Below are 18,896 nucleotides of genomic sequence, written 5' to 3' on the forward strand. Positions count from 1 at the left end.
GAAACTCTCAAAATGCATTAGGAATATAGAGATTTAGGAGACAATATTGTACTTATTTACATATACCATGCAGCTTAGTGGGCAAGGAGACAGTCAACAGACAGTCAGAAGCCTTCTGTTTCTTTGAGGTTTGGGGCCATCCAAAAGGTCAAATTGAAGATATGACACTTCAAGGAAGCAAGAGAAACACATCCTAGCCTGCCAATGACTCAGAAAGGCATGTGGAACAGACCTGGACAAGTTCCAGCTCAGGTAAACAGCTGTGTAACCTTCCAGAGGCTCAGAAAGGCATGTGGAACAGACCTGGACAAGTTCAAACTCAGGTAAACAGCTGTGTAAAGGGTGTGAGCATGAGCAGGAGAGTCCATTCTACACACTCAGGGATTTTTGGGTTCTATTAAAGATGCCTGGAGCTCACCAGGTAACAATGTATATCCTCACGTTAGAGTCTCAGCTCTCCTCACTTAGCAGCTGAGCAGCCTGGTCCATTTCCTTATTTAGAGTTACTGCACCTGCACCCAGCCCACAGTGAGCACTCTGTCATCTTTGTTGCCATTAGTTTCATCCTTTCTGCTTTCACAACACCGAATCACCCAGAAAGAGAAGGACCACTCTCTGGACACTACGATGGAGCTCTCTGCTCACTTTTCCTTTTGTAGGTTAGAGGATATGGGATGCCTGGCATGGAAATCCCCAAAGGTCTGGAATCCCAGGAGGTAAATACATAGGCAAGTCTTCCTAGAAGTTACTGCAAGCAGTTTTACATTCAGACTAACCTGAAAACTTCTGCTACAGAGTTAGGATATGCTCAAATACATATTAAAACTCAGAGGCTTTATTGTCCCTGGGGAAAATGGGGGAGGAGATTTTCCTTCCCTCCTTTTCCTCATACCATTTACCTAAGAAAACTTTTAAGCACTTTCTCATCTCTTCAAAATATATATAAATATTTTTTTTCATCAGACAGGTCTTTTATCATATTGAGGACCCAAGAGTGTCTTTCTCAAAACCTTGGAACCAGTTCTTTAAAATACAAGCATCAAAGGAGATAGCTCCTGGTTTTCCTGGAGAGAAGAAGCCTAACTTCTGCAGGTGGACATCTTCAAGGTTCAAGGCCACCTCTGCCACAAAGCATTGAGAAGTTTATTTTCCCTCTGCATAAAGGTAGTTAACACACACAGGTAGTCGCATCAAGTTTAGGATGATTCATATGCACCAAATGGCACTGGTGAGCCCTCTTATGTGAGAATCAGCTGTTGTCCTTCTTGAAAACACCTATGCAAAGCTTGTTTGTTTAGCCACAAAAAAGAGTGAGATTTCTTTGCCATTGCAGTCTCTAATGTTAGCATATGACCTACCATGCACATGGCACTCAGTTTAATAACTTAACATTAAAAGTGCTTTCTTCCTGAAATAATTTTGTAGGCAGCATTTCAGTAACAGGAGAAGGGTCTGGTTTTCACTGTGCCTCCTTAACCAGGTATGGTGATGCACACCTGTAATCCCAGCACTTGGAGGATTGGTTACCTAGCCAATTCAAGGCCAGCTATCAGACAGACAGACAGACACACAGAGAGACAGATACAGAGAGAGAGAGAGAGAGAGAGAGAGAGAGAGAGAGAGAGAGAGAGAGAGAGAGAGGAGATTTCCTCCAAAGCAAAGCCTCATTCCTATCATCATAACAAAAGAAAAATGTGGGGTAATCAAAAAAAAAAGAAAGAAAGAAAGAAAAGAAAATGTTTAAAACAACAAAATGATCGGAGAGCAAAGCTACAGGACAACCAAGTAACATGAAATCCATGAAAAGGCAGTGACTCTGTAGAGAGATGCAGCCTGAGCATTTAATTTCCAGAGCAGCCGGGCGGTGGTGGCACACGCCTTTAATCCCAGCACTCGGGAGGCAGAGCCAGGCAGATCTCTGTGAGTTTGAGGCCATCCTGGGCTACCAAGTGAGTCCCAGGAAAGGCGCAAAGCTACGCAGAGAAACCCTGTCTTGAAAAACCAAAAAAAATAAATAAATAAATAAAAAATAATAATAATTTCCAGAGCAGGGCCCAAAGCTGTTAAAATATTGATAAACTGCACAAACATTAAACTACAAAAAAAAAAAAGAAAAGAAGACAACAATCTGGATCACAATAGTAACACAAAGAAAATAAGATAGTGGAGAATCAACCAAAGAAAAGATTTGTAAGCTGAAAGTTATGAATACTATTGAAAGGAATTAAAAAAGACACAGATAAATGAGAAAATATCCCATGTTAATAGGTTGGATGACTTAATTTGTGGAAATGTCCATAAAACCAAGAGAGATCCCGGTATTCAATGCAATCCTTATCAAAATTCCAAATACATTCTTCACAGAATTAGTAAAAAAAAAAAAAAAATCCTAAAATTCACTTAAGAGTACCTAAAATCCTAAATAGTTGAAACAATATTGAGCAGGACCAAAGCTGAAAGCATGCTACTTGATTTCCAACTATTTACAAAATCACAGTAATCAAAACAGTGTAGCAGTATCATAGAAAAATGCAGGTAGCCCACTGGAACTAGAGGTCTCACAAGTAAACCCATGCATCTGTGGTCAAATAATTTTCAAGAAAAAAGGTGAGGAATACACAGCATGGAAAAGAGAATTTCTTCAATAAATGGTGTTGAAGAAACTAGCTATCCATATGCAGAAGAACGAAATTGGACCCTTGTCTCACACCACAGACTAAACAGTTTCCAAGTATACTAAAGGCATAAATGTAAGACCTTTAATCATAAAACCAAGAGGGAAACAGGGTAGAGATGCTTCATTACATTGGCCTTGGGGATATATATATTTATATATGTATATATATATATATACATATATATGTATATATATATATATTTATATATGTATATATCCCCCAAACCGCAGACAACTGAGTAAAAACTGAATGAAGAAAACCCTAATAAAGGCAGTCTAGCCAAAGAGTCTAGTCTCTATGACCCAAGACAGGCCAGACCTCCCTAGGGATTTATACCATGTCCAGGTGCAGAAAAAAAAGGGGGGCTGTATAGGCCAGGTCTGATGGTATGTGCCTGTAAACTCAGCACAGAGGCAGAAAGATCAGAAGTTCTAGACCAGCCTGGGCTACATAGCAATATCCTGTCTCAAAACAACCTATAGCTATACAAATGGAACAGATATTGCTATACAGTCAAGCCATGCACTGTGGTACCAATGTCCTCCCTCTCTTCGCACCTCTACACAGACTCGGTGAGAAGAGACCCAGTCAGCTTCCAACATGGGTGTTGAGTGACTGCCTGGCTGGCTGGATTGCCATGGAAAGTAACTTGGAAGCCAGTTTCTCTTTAATCAAATATTTATTAACTTCAGAAACTGGACTCACATGGGAAGCAAGAAAATGAAAGTAAAAATAAGAATATTACTTTATATTTTTTCCTCAGTGAGCAGAAGGTGAGTCATGAAATACTTTATTAGATGACTTAGAAGAGTAAAGGCTGACTCACTTTTTCAGAATCTAAATACCTCTGCTTTGAGGACATAATAAAGATTTCTACGATCAAAAACAGTTCATACCAAAAAAATGTTTGTTTGTTTGTTTTTTCCCTTGTTTACTTTTTGAGATCATAATTTATATAACTGTAAGATAATTTATTCATTTGGGATATGCGCTTTCATAGCCTTTTTCACAATATCAAAGTGATAGCATGCCAGCATACGGGAATAAAGAATATTCAATCATCAGAAAGCTCTGCTTAGCCAGGGGACCACTTCAAGTATCTTTGGGGATCATGGGGTCAGGAACCAAAAAGAGTCTCCGAGAGGCCTTCCATGTCTAAAGTCACTTACAGGTATACATGCACAAGCATTAACACGACTGAGGTCTAGAAACTGAAGTCTATCCTTTATCACTCTATAGGGACACCGGTCTTTGCTTGCCCAGTTGTTTATTCTGGGAAACAAGAACTTGGAACTTCTGGCAGGTTCTCACCACCCTCCAGTATCATCATGACCACTCAGACCTACTGACCCTCAGTATCATTTCTACGTAACAGTCCCACTGCTAATCTCCTCCAAGCCCCAAGGACTTTCTGAATGAGAGCTTTGATTCCATGGGTTCAGTGTGAAAACCTTGGGTTCTCACCACTTGCAGAATTCTGTCTCAGTTTCTTATGAGACATAAAAACCTCTTCAAGGTCCATCCTCAACACTCCTTGTCCTCAATTCCTGATGCTAGCGCACAGAACATGGAGTCAGAACCAACACATTTCTCCCCAGACCATTACCAATCTTCACAAATAATGAATGAATGAATGAATGAATGAAGCCACCCCATTAATCACTAATTTTCTTGCTTGTGGTTTTCTGTTATTAAACTCTACCTTTTTTTGAAATAGATATAAAATCACCTTTCATTTTCTAACGGCCAATTTTTCTTGTAAAGTACTGGTCTTCAGAATTGAAGTAAAATAATCATTTCTTATAGAATCTAGGTTCTAACACACATTGAACTGGGTCTGCTGTGTGTCTTCTAACTCTTGACTCTGTGGGATTGTGGGTACTTTCAGGATTCCTCTCAGCCATTTCCACTAGTAATCTTATATCTGAGGTGATATATCCAGTGTGGTCATCCAAACAGGCCCTTCCTATTTGGAGCTGTCTGTTATGGATTATCTCTTGACTCTTAGGATAATTCCTCATTTTATTTTTTTATTATTACTTTATTCTTTTAAATAATAATTTAATTTTACATGTTAGCCATGGATTCCCCTTGTCCTCCCTCCTCCCCCAAATTTTCCCCCCAATCCACCCCCCATTCCCATCTCCTCCAGGGAAAGGACTCCCATGGGGATTCAGCTCAACCTGTTAGATTCAGTCAAGGCAGGTCCAGTCCCCTCCTCCCTTCACCCAGGCTGAGCAAAATGTCCCAACATAGGCCCCAGGCTCCAAAAAGCCAGCTCACGCACTAAGGACAGGTCCCGGTCCCACTGCCTGGGGGCCTCCCAAGAAGTTCAAGCTAATTGACTGTCTCACTTATCCAGAGGGCCTGATCCAGTTCCATGGGGGCTCCTCAGCTATTGGTTCATAGTTCATGTGTTTCCACTAGTTTGGCTATTTGTCCCTGGGCTTTATAAACTCTGCCTTAGGGTTTCTCTTTGTAGCTCTGGCTTTTCTTTTCCTTAGGCTTCTGCTTGCCTTTTTAAATTGTCTCTCTTATAACTCAACTTTCTCCAGGTTATTGATAGAAATAAGGAAGACATTGATTTCCAGTGTAATTTCTGGCATCTAATGAAAACTTTCTGATACATTCACAGACTAAGTCAATCATGAAGACTGGAGGAATTTCTTTTACCCTTGAGTTGTAATAATGAACCCCAAAGGCAATTCTTGCTGAATAGAAAGTTACTCTCTAATCTCTTCTATAATTTATAAGACTGACTAAAAGAACTTCATCATATTGGAAATAGTAACCAAGGATTCTTGGGCTGGGAGATGTCTTGTTCAGTAAAGCCCTTGCCCTACAAGCATAAGAACCTGAGTTCAATCCCCTATATCTTATGGAGAAAAAGCCAGGTGTTTGCAGGCCTAGTGAGCAGCAGCAGTTGAAACCCTGGAGTTTGCTGGCTGAATCAGCAAGCTGGCTCCAGGTTCAATGAGAGAGCCTGTCTCGAAACAAACATGGTGGAGAACTATTAAAGAGACACCAGACATCAACCTCTGGCTTATATATGTGAGGACCTCACACCTACACATGTGCATACACACACACACACAGAGAGAGAGAGAGAGAGAGAGAGAGAGAGAGAGAGAGAGAGAGAGAGAGAGAGAGAGAGTTTGCTTTGTGATTGTTTTTAGTTGAAGAAGAAAATGCCCTCCATTGTCCTTTATCAGTGTGACAATTTTATAATTCTTTAATTCTAAATTGGCTGTTTCTCATTTTAGTTTAGAAAGTTCTGCAAATAAATTCTTCATTCATGTTGATGATAGCAACTCCAGCCAATAAACAGACAACACTTTGGGTTAAATAATTATTTGTTTCCATGGAATACGCCCAATAGTTTACTGCTTTTTACTTCAATTCTGACAATTCTATAAAGAGCTTTGGACTTATGGGTCCTTCCTTTTATCACATGGAAAAAGATCGAACAGCCGCTGTATAGAACAGATGTATTTTGGAACATTAACTGGAAACACAAAAGGAGTAAGATATACATTGTCGCCCCTTGAAAAAGACAACAGTAAGACCCGACGGAGCGAACACTCAGAGGAGAGAGTGGAAATTTGGAAAAGACAAAGGGTGGCAGTGTGCAGATGTGCAGAGAGCTCAGTGAGAAATGAGAAATCAGCAGAGAATAGCAAACTCTTTGTGGGGGTCTGCTGTTCCCTTCAGGGTCATGGATGCTCTCTCAGAGACACACTGCAGCTCTGGGTTGTCACTAGATTGACAGGGTAGCATTCTGTTTACTTTTAAAAGGCAAGGATTTATTAAGGTCACTTGTTCCTTTACCCAAGACACAGTTTTTGAACGTCTGAGACACGGTCTAATTTGACAATCCCATGGCAAGGTTCACACTGCCCTCCTGAACTATCCCTGCACCGTTTCGTTTCCCTCTCTGAGCATCAACATCCACAGGCCTCGGGTAAAGGTTCTTTTTGACCTGCATGACTGTTCTTTAACCAGTTTTCCTATAAGCAACACAAACTCCTACTGACTGTCTAGAAGTGCCTAGACGTATGAACAGCTGCTCATCTGGATACAGTATGGTCCCAGGTCCAGGGAAAGTGAATGACGCTTGTAAGGGAAGCAGGGAGGGGACAGGAAGAAGGGAAATGGGAGAAGGGAGGGACAGAGAGAATACCATGATCAAAGAAAGGCAAAAGTAGTCATTGGGCTTTTAAATTACTTTCTAATGTGTTAACATCTATCTAGCATGTGTGTTTTTAGGATGCGCATCATCTTGTATCACAAGCAAGAACCAAGTGAATATAAGCTAGCGTAATTTTTTCATCAAACCAGAGAAGCTGATACCATGGAGTCATCTGGGAAAGTGAAAAGTAAGCATTTTGCTGAGTCTTGTTGGCCCAGATGTGTAATTTTGTTTTCCTTGGCAACCCAGATGCAATACACAGTAGAAACATTCAGGCACCTGGGTCTCACGCAGTACACGCCAGCTCTAGCCTTTTTCTCTATTACCTTGTAGACAGGGTCTTGTAGGGCATCTCTTTTGGAGGACCCGGCCCATGTCCATGAAGCAAGCAAGACAAACAGAAGAGTCAGACAAGGCTCTAGAGAAGATCTCACCATCATTCTTCTTTCCCCAAATTCCTCTGCTCTGCTGTTATTCTGCATTTCGCTTCTCACCACCTCCATTTACTAATAGGTATTGAGAACACTAACTCCGGATGCAATTGATGAAAAGAAGGCTGTAATTTAGAGCCTTATAAATCCCTGCACGTGTAAATATTCACATGTGTAATGAAGCCTCAGAATTGCTCCCAGGTGCCACCTGGTTACCTTGATTCAAAGAACAGCAACCAGTGTCTGCACCAGACCCAATGACAGCCACAAATAGAGGCTGACCCCCAGCCCTGACTCTCCCAGCTATTGTGATAGGTGTAAAAGTTTCTAAAAACCCACTGTACAGTAAAGCAACAGGCAAACTTGCCCAGAGTTTTAGTGGTGATTTTATTTGTTTGTTTATTATTTATTGAAGCTACATAAACTTTTAAACTTACCCCAATAGCAGCTAAGATTGGAGCCTGGTAAATCCACCGGTCTCCAGCACTAAGTTCCCAACACCTGAGGTGCAAAAGAAAGGAAGGAAGGGAGGAAGAGAGGGAAGGAAAGAAGGAAAGAAGGAAGGAAGGAAGAAAGGAAGGAAGGAAGGAAGGAAGGAAGGAAGGAAGGAAGGAAGGAAGGAAGGAAGGAAGGAAGGAAGGAAGGAAGGAAGGAAGAGAAAGAAAGCTTAATGAATAAATTTGGCCAAACAAATAAATGAGAATCAACTCTAACCCCAGCTTCTTCTTTTGGAGAAACAAAAACATTTTTAAGATTCTGATCCTGAAGTATCCAAACCACTGAAAACACATTATAAGTCCTGATTTCCTTACCATGAAGGAGCCTGTACATGAGTGTTATAATACAAAGAAGTTACTTCTATAGTGATCAGGTCAAGACCTTGTTTCTACAGCCACCAAAAAAAAAAAAAAAAATTGACTAAGTGTAGCACAATGGCACTTTGCTTTTATTAGCATCAAAATAAGACATAATTTAAAAATTTTGGCAAAGAAAAAATCTATCTTTTTCAGAAGTTAGAGCAATTTTATTTCATAGCTTATTATCTATAGAAATACAACAGAAAACTGAACACAAATGATTCTTATCATAGAAATAAGAACTCAGCTTTGTTGATGGACTATAACTCATTAGTGTTCTCTTGACTAGTTTTTATATTTACTTGTAAACCTTCAGTATTAATTTTCATGAATATAAGTGGTTCATTCATGTCTCATTTGATCCAATTTAACATCTTCCTAGTTACTCCTCATTGAACAGGGAGTTAAACATTTTGGCAGGTGTTCATTTCATATCTGTGTGTGATCCATAATTTGCATCTTTAACATCTACAGATTATGTTAATGGCATTGGTAAAAATACCCCACAATTTAGCTATTCGTTACAATTAGTCTCTAATCCCTAAGGAATATTTAAGTAACACACTGTCAGAGATCAGTGTAGGGAGATGACGGGGTATTGTGAGGTATCCCAAATGCCCAGATTATATAGAATACAGATGGCCATTAAATATTTGTTTTATTGAAATGACATAAATTGAATCCAAAATAAGTTTAACTGAACCTCACCTAATCTGGCTTGTACTGGTAAAAGCCATACACTAGATTAAATATTAAGGGTTTTTTTTAAACTACTTCTACTTGAAAGTTTAAGGTAACACTTGAAGCAACAGTTTTAAACTTATAGACATGTAAATAAAAGTCTTCCATTTCTTTCTACCCAGACAAAATTCAGTATTGATTATACCAATAGTAAATGATATAAAGAATTGGGGAAAATGTGATGTTAATTTTTCAAATTCTACATGATAAACTTATCAAGAAATTGTACTTTATGAATACCTTATAGACAATAAAATGTTATTTCAACAATTTTTAAAAGGTAAAATATTTTCAGTCCATATCTACAACTATGTGTTTTTAGAGTATAGTTTTCATGTACAGGTAATACATTCTCACCTCAAAAATCATAAAATAGAAGACGTCAGCTATACTGAGACACTCTGATCTTCCCCGCATTCTCTCGTTATTTTATTAAATATGCTGTCAGCGCTTGTACATTTCTAAATGAATACAAGCATCATATTCTTACTTTTTCTTATTGCTGTATTTTGGATCTTAAATTACTCCCCACGAGTTAAAGGCTTTGTCCCAGTGTCCAGCGTTACTGGGAGGTGGCAGGAGCTTTACAAGGTGGGGTCCAGTGGAAGGAAAGTGGAACTGCTGGAGGACGCCTTTGAGGGAGAAATTAGGAGTCTCAACCCCCTTTCCTTTTGATTCCCAGATACCATAAAGCAAACAGCCCCTTCTCATTGTGATGAACTATATAGGCCCAACAAGGCCAAACAATCATGGGTCAAAACCTCTGAGAGTCCAATCTGAACTTTCTCCTATTTTTAAGTCCATTGTCTTGAGTATTTTGTCACAGTAACAGAAAGCTGTGATAACTGATAGTGATTATCAGGGTGATACGATCTAAAATCACCTAAAAGACAAATCTATAGTCGTGTCTGTGCATTTCTCAATGAGTGATCAATTTCTGGAGCCCCATCCTAAATACGAATACATTATTACATTATATAATTATATATATATATATATATATATATATATATATATGATGGTGGCACCATTCAATAGTTGAGAGAGTCCTGAACTGAGTAAAAAGAAAATAGCAAGCAGAGCATCCGCATTCATCCTTCTCTGCACCCTGACCACAGAAACCATGACCCACCACCTCATGCCCTGCCTCCATGACTTCTCAGCCATGATGCACCATACCTCAAACTGTGACCCAAAATAAATCCTGCTTAATTTGCTTTGGTCTGGTATTTTTGTCACAGGAGCAATAAACGGAACCAAAGCATTAGCACACTTATCTCTCTAAAAAAAATTATATGCTGCTGTGCAATTTTATGTTCCTTTAGAATGTACATATAAAATTGCATATATAGATTTCCTTGTTGATACCCAAATGTATCAGTTGCACATGTATGTTGCAAGACTGTAACACAGAGAACAACAAAACCCCTACGTCAAACTAATTCTGTCCCTCCCAGCTGAGGTCTGCACAGCCAGTGAACTTGGAATCTTAACGGAATGGAAATCAAGACACAGAATTGTTACACTTGCACACTGAACACTGACTTGAACATTTTCAGCATTATGCACTGGCATCCCTCTTTCACATTCTTCAGTAGACAAGAAAGATCAAAGAGTGTTACTAAGTTGCATACATCATGGCTCACTCTACCCTCAAAAGCCTTCAGCTAGAACAAAAGTCTTGATGTACCAGCTACACGGCTTTTGGGTTCCACACATTTTCATTTCAGTTTTTAGCATTGGATAACATCTTCACAATCTCTTCTCTCTGCCTCACTGACATTTTAGCATCATGTCTCCTAACACACGGGATTCAATCATGCAGTTCCAACTCTACAAAAATCATTATTTTTGGAAGTAGGTCAACATCGGCTCTCTCTAAATGAGTCAAAAGCATTGACTCCGGTGGGTTAGAGTGTCAAAATTTCAAATTTTCTTTTTGACATAATAAGAGAGGCAAGTGAGATTTCAGACACTTTCAATAAAATGCTATGACTTCTTATTTTAAATTAATTTTTCAACAGTCCACATCATACCCAGCTGAGGAACTCAACTCTGTTCGGAGGTTTTTAAATGGATTTTTAACACTCTAGGGAATGAATTTCTGAATGTTGTAGTTTCAGGCTCAAGTGTTTGACTGGAAAGTAGGACTTTATACACCAACATTGGAAACCTGTGCCATCCTATCATAGTGAGTAAGCCAGCGCCATGCCCCCCCCCCCCGCCCACTTCTGCCTCCCTCTCCACCATATTCAGTAAAAATAGAGGAGACAAGAGGGGCTGGCCCTGGAGAGTATGCAAATCCTAGATGTTTGAGCGCACCTTTTTGCTGCCTTTTCTACTGCACAACCCACGTTTCCTTCCGAATGATGACGCTAACGTAGAACAAAGGAGTTACAGGTCCCGTCCCCCTTTCCCCACCCCCCACTCACTGGCATCCCTTATCTCCTCTAAATGAAGCAGGAACAAAGCAGGTCTGCTTCTGTTGCTGCGATAAGATGCCCCTATAAGAAGCAACTAGGGAGGAAGGGGTTTATTTGGCTTCCATTTCTAGGCTACAGTCCCTTAATGAGGGCAACCCAAGGCAGGAACTCAATCAGCTAGTGTCACATCACAGCCCCAGTGAGAAAGAAACAGAAGCACCCATGCTGCCTGCTTGTTTGCTAGCCACTCGGCTCACTTTCTTCTGTCTTACATAGTTTAGGACTCCTGCCTAAGGAATTGTGCTGCCCACAGTCGTCAGGGCTTCCCATATCCATTAAGATCATCCTCCACAGACATGCTCCCAGACCAACCTAATCTAGACAGTTCTTCAATACAAGCTCTCTTCTCCAGAGATTTTAAGTGGCAGCAAGTTGGTTGGTGTTTAAAACTCACCGTCGCCAGTGTCTTATAAAGTGTTACCTGTTTTGTAAGTACATAAAACCAAGAAACAGAAAGTACTGATTCTGCAATTTTATCAGTTAGTTTAGCTTCTCCTAGTCTAATATCACTTGGTAGAATTTTAAGATGGGGCCAGGCAGTGGTGGCACATGCCTTTAATCCCAGCACTCAGGAGGCAGAGGCAGGTGGATCTCTGAGTTCAAGGCCAGCCCAGTCTATAGAGTGAGCTCCACAACAGCCAAGGCTACCCAGAAAATCCCTGTCTTGAAAAGTCCCCCCAACCCTTCCCCCCAAAAAAAAGAAGGAAAAAGAATTTTAAGACTGGAAGAGACTACTTTTGTATTTCCAATAGCTTAGAACTGAGGGTGTATTTTAGTGCTAGACTGCGTGCCTAGAAAGTACAAGGCCCTCAGCTCAAGCCTTGGCATCACACACACACACACACAAACATGCAAAAGCAAACTTAGAAGTTGAATGTGGAATGTTCAGAATAATGGACATAGACATATTTTGATCGTTATAGTTCTTTAGATTACATAAAACACAAAGTTCAACATCTGAATCTATACTGTGAGCCTCTCTGTTCTCTGACTTAGGAGGTAAGCCGCTTCAGGGCAATGCGTTAATCTACCACTGCATACAGGCAACTTCATGTGACTTCCCCAAAGGACAACAGTGTCAGGAACAAGAACCACGTGACAGCCTCCGTCCACAGAAACCCCCACCCCCACCCCCACCCGCGTTTTGATTTCCACTAACCTGGTGTCAGCCAGAGTGGCTCGTACCACCGCCCAAGCCATAACAAACACCGCTGGAAATCCTGTAACAAGAAAGAGATTTGGGACCCGTATTTACTTTCAGATCAAGGATCTTTTTTTTTCTCACGTGCCTATAATATTAGCAGTTAAGAGAGAAAAACAGACACACAGAAAGTGTTGTTGTGATTAAGTCAAGTGCACCTAACGCCATCTCATCAGTCTGAGAAGTTACAACATAAAGGGCAAATGGCCCCTGGAGATCTGAAAATGATGACCCTTGGTCAGGTTTTCACGGCAGGGATGGAAGGGGAACCACATTTGAAGGGGATTGGGGTTCCCAAAGCCATAATCATGCAGAGGGTGGTACACTCTGCCTCTCGATGCACAGACACCTGCTTCTAAGGAGTGGAGCAGTGAGGACAGAGAAAAGCTGGGAGAAGCCGTGGGCTTTAGAACATCACGCTGTTTGCATTCTAAAGTGGACGGCAAGGAGATGCTACCAGCAGGTTTTAAGGTCAGGAAGACTGTGGTTTTGTCCTTTCTTTTGACTCCTAACAGAAGAGGTTTTGTTCACACTCATGGGACTGAAGTGACTGCTCAGAAAAGAGGTATTATAAAGAGAGCCTGGTATCCTTCGGTTTCCTCTCTCAGCATCGCTCTCTCTTACATAACACACACTCTGGCAGCAGAAGCTGATGCTCTCAGACCTCCAGAATCATTTGCTGGCTTCCATCTATTCCTTACTAGTTATCTAGCTTCAGCTTCTTTGTTATAGCAACATAAAATGAACTAAGACAGGGGTGTTAACAAATACTTCTATATTTACTTTACCACCCAATGAACAATTGAAAACTATCTTCTAGACTGAGGTCACATTATATACATGTAACACATTACATACAGGTGATGAAATGTTTATACCTGCCGATGATTTTCAAAAAACACAGAATGTGAGGTATTTTCTACATTGAAGGGCTGGCAACCCAGGATAAGAGCTTTTGTAATAATAAGCAGGCATTGGCACCTCTTTGGACAGTTGAAGGATATAAAAGTTAAATACCACACTCATAATAGTAAAAACCTAAAGCGAAACCTTTTAAATACAAAATTAAAGTGCAGAAGGATATATAGATGAGAGAATAAATGGAAGGAAGAATAAAACATCATTTGTGGGAGAAGTGAGACGAGGACAGGAAAAAGTAAAGATGTGTTAGGCTGAACGAGAAAGGCTCATTACTTTCTTTTATTCCCCTCTACATCATTCTTAAAAGTTCGTTTTTGCCTATTCAGAGGGCCTGATCCAGTTTGGGGCCCCTCAGCCATTGGTTCATAGTTCATGTGGTTCCATTCGTTTGGCTATTTGTCCCTGTGCTTTATCTAACCTTGGTCTCAGCAATTCTCGCTCATACAAACCCTCCTCTTTCTCGCAACTGGACTCCCGACTGCCAGAGCTCCACCCGGGGCCTGGCCGTGGATCTCTGCATCCGGTTCCCTCGGTCATTGGATGGGGTTTCTAGCACGACCATTAGGGTGTTTGGCCATCCTATCACCAGAGTAGGTCAGTTCAGTTGATTGGCTTGATCTGTTTGGGAGGCATCCAGGCAGTGGGACCAGGTCCTGTGCTCAGTGCATGAGTTGGCTGTTTGAAACCTGGGCCTTATGCAGGGACGCTTGGCTCAGCCTGGGAGGAGGGGACCGGACCTGCCTGGACTGAGTCTACCAGGTTGATCTCAGTCCTCCTGGGAGTCTTTGCCCTGGAGGAGATGGGAGTGGGGGGTGGGCTGGGGGGAAGGGAAGGGGGGCGGGAGGGGGGGGATAACAAGGGAATCTGTGGCTGATATGTAGAATTAAATTATATTGTAAAATAAAATAAAATAAATTTTAAAAAAAGAATAGAAAAAGTAGGTTCCCTTGTCTTATTCTTGACTTTAGTGGAAATTCTTTGAGTTTTTCCTTATTTAGTATAATGTTACCTTTAAGTCTGTCATTTGTAGCCTTTATTATGCTGAAATTTGTTCCTTTTACTCCTACTTTCTTCAATAGTTTTATCAAATAGGAAGTTCATCATTATCAAAAGCCTTTTATGTATCTGTTGAAATAATCATGTGATTTTTGTTTTTTTATCATATTCATGTCATGTATTATAATTACTTATCTGCATATGAAGAACTATCCTTGAATTCCTGTAATGAAGCCCACTTTGTTATGGTGAGTGATCTTTTATGTGTATTTTAATGTAGCCTATAATAATTTTATTGAAAATTGTTGTTTATGTTCACTGGAAAGATTAGCCTAAAATTTCTTCTTTTATTTATTGTATTTTTATCCAGTTGGGGTATTAGAAAATAAATGCTATTTTATGGGGAAACAATTTTCACATTGTGTGGCTATGTGTGTGTGAAAGTGTGTGCCATGTGTATGTGGTACCTACAGAGACCGGAAGCATTGGACCCCTAGGAGCGGGAGTCACTGGCTGTTGTGAGCCACCTGACGTGAGTACTAGGAATTGAACTGAGGTACTCTGGAAGAATAACCTGTGCTCTTAATTGTTGATCAATCTTTCCACCCCCGTCTCTACATCTTTGTGGTTAAATCTTATAAAAAAGTGGTCAGGTTAATACTTGTCTTTAATCCAGAAATAATCAGATAGGCATTGGTTCCTCTTCAGATTGTAACTTTTTTTTCAATGCACTGTTTAAAATGTTTGTTTTAAAAACCAGTGTAAATAGTGTATCACTAGATTTCTAAGTACTTGCCTAGCTGAAGAGAGTTTAAATGAGTGATAGAAGGAAACAGCTAAGTTCCCTTCTACAATAAAGCCGACAAATCATGTCATTGAGAGAAAATATGCAGTTGGATTCTCTGAATTATTTCCACTTTGCAAAGCAGATGTCGTGCTTGTAAGCATTTGAAGAATGGATTTGTGAAAATAAAATCAGTCTCTCAGTTTCTGAGATATGAGAACAGCATAATCTATCAATCAACCAGATGTAGATAGGAACTTTTTAAAAGAGTTTTGCTTTCAGAGCCAGGAATCTTCTCATTAAAATAATGCCCTAGAACAGCATTTCTCAACCTGCGGGTTGTGACCCCTCTGGTGGGTCAAGAAGCCCTTTCACAAGGACATATCAGATAACCTCAATATCAAATATTTACATTATGACTCATAACAGTAGCAAAATTACAGTTATGAAGTAGCAACAAAATAATATTATGGTTGGGGGTCAGCACAGCATGAGGAACTGCATCAAAGGGTCACAGCATCAGGAAGGCTGAGAACCACTGCCCCGGAATATCTTTTAAAGACTGGAGTCGCAAAGAGAGAGTCAGAAGATAGACTAGCTGCAGAATTTATTGTCGTGTGGGATTGTGCTAATGAAATCAAGCTAATGTTGGGTAAAAGACGCTCCATATCCATAACTGTGAAGATCCTATGTACTTTAATGTGCGTTCTTAAGTCTCCCCCAGGAAATAGAGATTGCAAAGGACTGTGCTTATTTACTGCCTTGTCGTCCCAATGACAAGATCATTGTGAGCAAATTAACCAAAGTTGTAAAGGAAAGTTAGAATCCTCTGCTTGCATGAAAGTCTGCTAAGAATAAGCCACTTTTACCCTTTCTTTTTTCCCCCTTTGGAAGATCTGAAATCAAGTCTCCCAGGTTTCATTGTGAACTCCCAACTTTAACTGAGCAAAACAGATTGCACTGAGTGGCAAGAGCCCAAAAAAGAGCTGATGAGAGGGTCTGAATCTGTTCATTATCATACCATAAGAAATTAGAGAAAAATGAATTTGTAGTGCACACAATCGATGTAGAAATTCATAAAAGGAAAGAAGCGAGCTGGGTTCACAGGCAAAACTCTACCCATAAACACCATTTCAAAATTACGACAGCATTACAGTCAGCTGATGTCTTGTCAATCCTAAAAGCCTTCAGTGAGTGAACCAGTTCCCTTTTCCTTAGTTCACACTTCCAGATGCTGTAACAGTTTTAAGGCAAAATGAGCAAAGGGAAATGTTCCTGCTTCATTAGGAAGGGAAAAAAAACAAGTCTTCCAATTTAATCTTGAGACATTAATACCTTTCTCCTATGCTGAGCACTCATAATTCAAATACTAAAGTAGCAACTTAGGTCTGTCTACAACTGTTCAATTTCCAGGTGCTTCTCTTTTAACCACCTCGGGGTTTCCTTTCCCTGAAATTTTAACAAGTCCACAGTATTCTCTTTTCTGTCTCTTGTTGAGATTCTGCCTGATCCAGTAATTGCCCGGTACTGGTAAGTAATTTGTGGAATGTGAGCTGAATATCATGTTTTTTAAATTTACTCTACTGAAAAAGTAATTTGAATAATCACCTTCCAAGAATGGTAGGGCTCCAGAATTAGTTTGTAACTTTCTGTGTTAAATGCAGTCAAAACAGTACTATAGATGCTTTTCTAACACTCTCATTATTTGACCTAGAAACACAAATCGGAGGTACACTGTTGTAGCTTATAAATTCAAACTTCAAAACTGTTAGGAAGAAAACATCGACAGAGCAGACAAGGCACAAGGCATGGGCCTGGAAGGTTGGAACAAGTACAGCTAATAATGTGCCCTTTCCAGTTTCCTCCACAGAGTTCTAGTGAGAACTTGGCCTAGAAACACTAACCACAAGTTAAGTTTGAGAAGTTCATTAAATGTGTTTCATTAACAGGACAATGAAACAAAAGAAACGTAATAAGGTAAGATGGGCGGGGTTATTTTAGGGAAACGGCTGAAGGAATGCTGGTGATGGACAAGGCACAATACACTCAATTCCACAGCCAGTCAGAGGAAAGGTGACGTCAGTGCTTACCCCAGCCTATCAAGATGAAGCCCCACAGGTATTTGGTGTCCGAAAAGAAAGACACAAAGATTAAGTTATGCAGGTAGAGCCCTTCCACCAGGATCCAATAATAGTTTGTAGCCAAGAAATAAATAAACATCACAACAGCGATCTTGCACCCGACCTGTGGCAAATGAACCAGAATTGCATTGAATTAGGACATTTTATTCAAGAATAAAAGACAGTTCTTATATTTACCTTCTGATAATCAGGAATGTCTTCATTCAGGAGAATGCCAAGAATGTTGAAAAGAGCAGAATCAAGTTGTCTTAACACAGGACTCTACAAACTACCAACTTGATCTGTTTTTAAAGTAAGATATTTTTATTTTAGTAGTTACCAAATTTCATAATTCTTTATTTTTATAAAAATGATATATGATCATCAGAAAAAAAAACAGGATAAAAAAAAGAGGAAAAAATATTACTATTAGTCATGTTTCTATGATGAATTTGTTTCATTCCGGGCTTTTCATGTGACTACTACAGCAAAATAAACTGCACCAAACGTTAATGACTGAAAAGAGCAAACATTTCACATCTGAGGGATGATAGAAGGGCTCATCGTTCTGCAGATCTGAGCAGAGCTCAGTTCACCCTCGCCAGACTCCCTCACAGAATCTGCTTCACCCCGTTCACTGTCACTTCATTCCACAATGCTGGAGAAACCAAATCACAGGCCAGGCCAGAATCACACAGCAGGACCACAAAGTCAAAGGGAAATGGAGATCCAGGCGGCCATTCACTGGGCCTGTGGAGGAAATCAATCCACTACTATAACTAAGTGCCAGGTGCCAATCTAAGTTGATTATCTCCCATGATCAAATTGACTGAACTACTGTGTGACTCTAACCTCTAAGACTGAAAAGAGTCTCATGCCCTGGAGTTTCCTGCTGGCACAAGACTTCAAGGATACAGCAAGGGAACTGAATGTGGTAGCCTTTTACATCCCACACATCTGTTTTTTGCTGATGAGATTTTATTTTTAAAGGTACCCACAACAGCCACTGTGATTCATATATCAAATTCCATTGCAATTGGGCATTTTGCAGGATGTTCTTGAATAATGAGTCCAAATGAGTGATTACACATGGGGAGATAGATAGATAGATAGATAGATAGATAGATAGATAGATAGATAGATAGATAGATAGATCCCAATGCAAGTTAATGTTTAGTGGAATATGAAATGAAACTCATTTTAAAAAATTCTGTAGTCAGAGAAAATGAGAACACGTACATACTGAGATTTGTCCACAGATGGTCCTCCAATGAAGTTCTGAAGGTCACCCTGTATCACCAGAGACTGCAGCGCCTCTATTCCTAGGTGAGCCTGGGCCACTCTGTCCTTGACAAAGATGCTCACAGCTCTCAGCATGAAGGACACAAACAGATGCAGGTGGATATAGTTCCTAGTGCAGTGCAAACGTCTGTGCAGAGAAAAGGTTTATTATTTAAATTGGATAAAATTAGGACAAAGGAAGAAAATAATGCCC

General features: G+C 40.1%; 1 protein-coding gene across 1 annotated transcript in view; it reads right to left on the reverse strand.

The window, feature by feature from the left end:
* The window catches only part of Pth2r (parathyroid hormone 2 receptor), a 67,623-nt gene that overhangs the window by 21,913 nt on the left and 26,814 nt on the right, over nucleotides 1–18,896 (reverse strand). The window contains exons 6-9 of the mRNA XM_006974976.4: nucleotides 18,641–18,830; nucleotides 17,372–17,525; nucleotides 12,539–12,599; nucleotides 7,736–7,799 (exon numbers count right to left, since the gene is read on the reverse strand). Coding sequence (XP_006975038.1) covers nucleotides 7,736–7,799; nucleotides 12,539–12,599; nucleotides 17,372–17,525; nucleotides 18,641–18,830 — 469 coding nt within the window. The remainder of the gene's footprint in view (nucleotides 1–7,735; nucleotides 7,800–12,538; nucleotides 12,600–17,371; nucleotides 17,526–18,640; nucleotides 18,831–18,896) is intronic.

This window comes from Peromyscus maniculatus, chromosome 13 (genome assembly GCF_049852395.1).
Source record: "Peromyscus maniculatus bairdii isolate BWxNUB_F1_BW_parent chromosome 13, HU_Pman_BW_mat_3.1, whole genome shotgun sequence".
In the NCBI taxonomy this organism is placed as follows: Eukaryota; Metazoa; Chordata; class Mammalia; order Rodentia; family Cricetidae; genus Peromyscus; species Peromyscus maniculatus.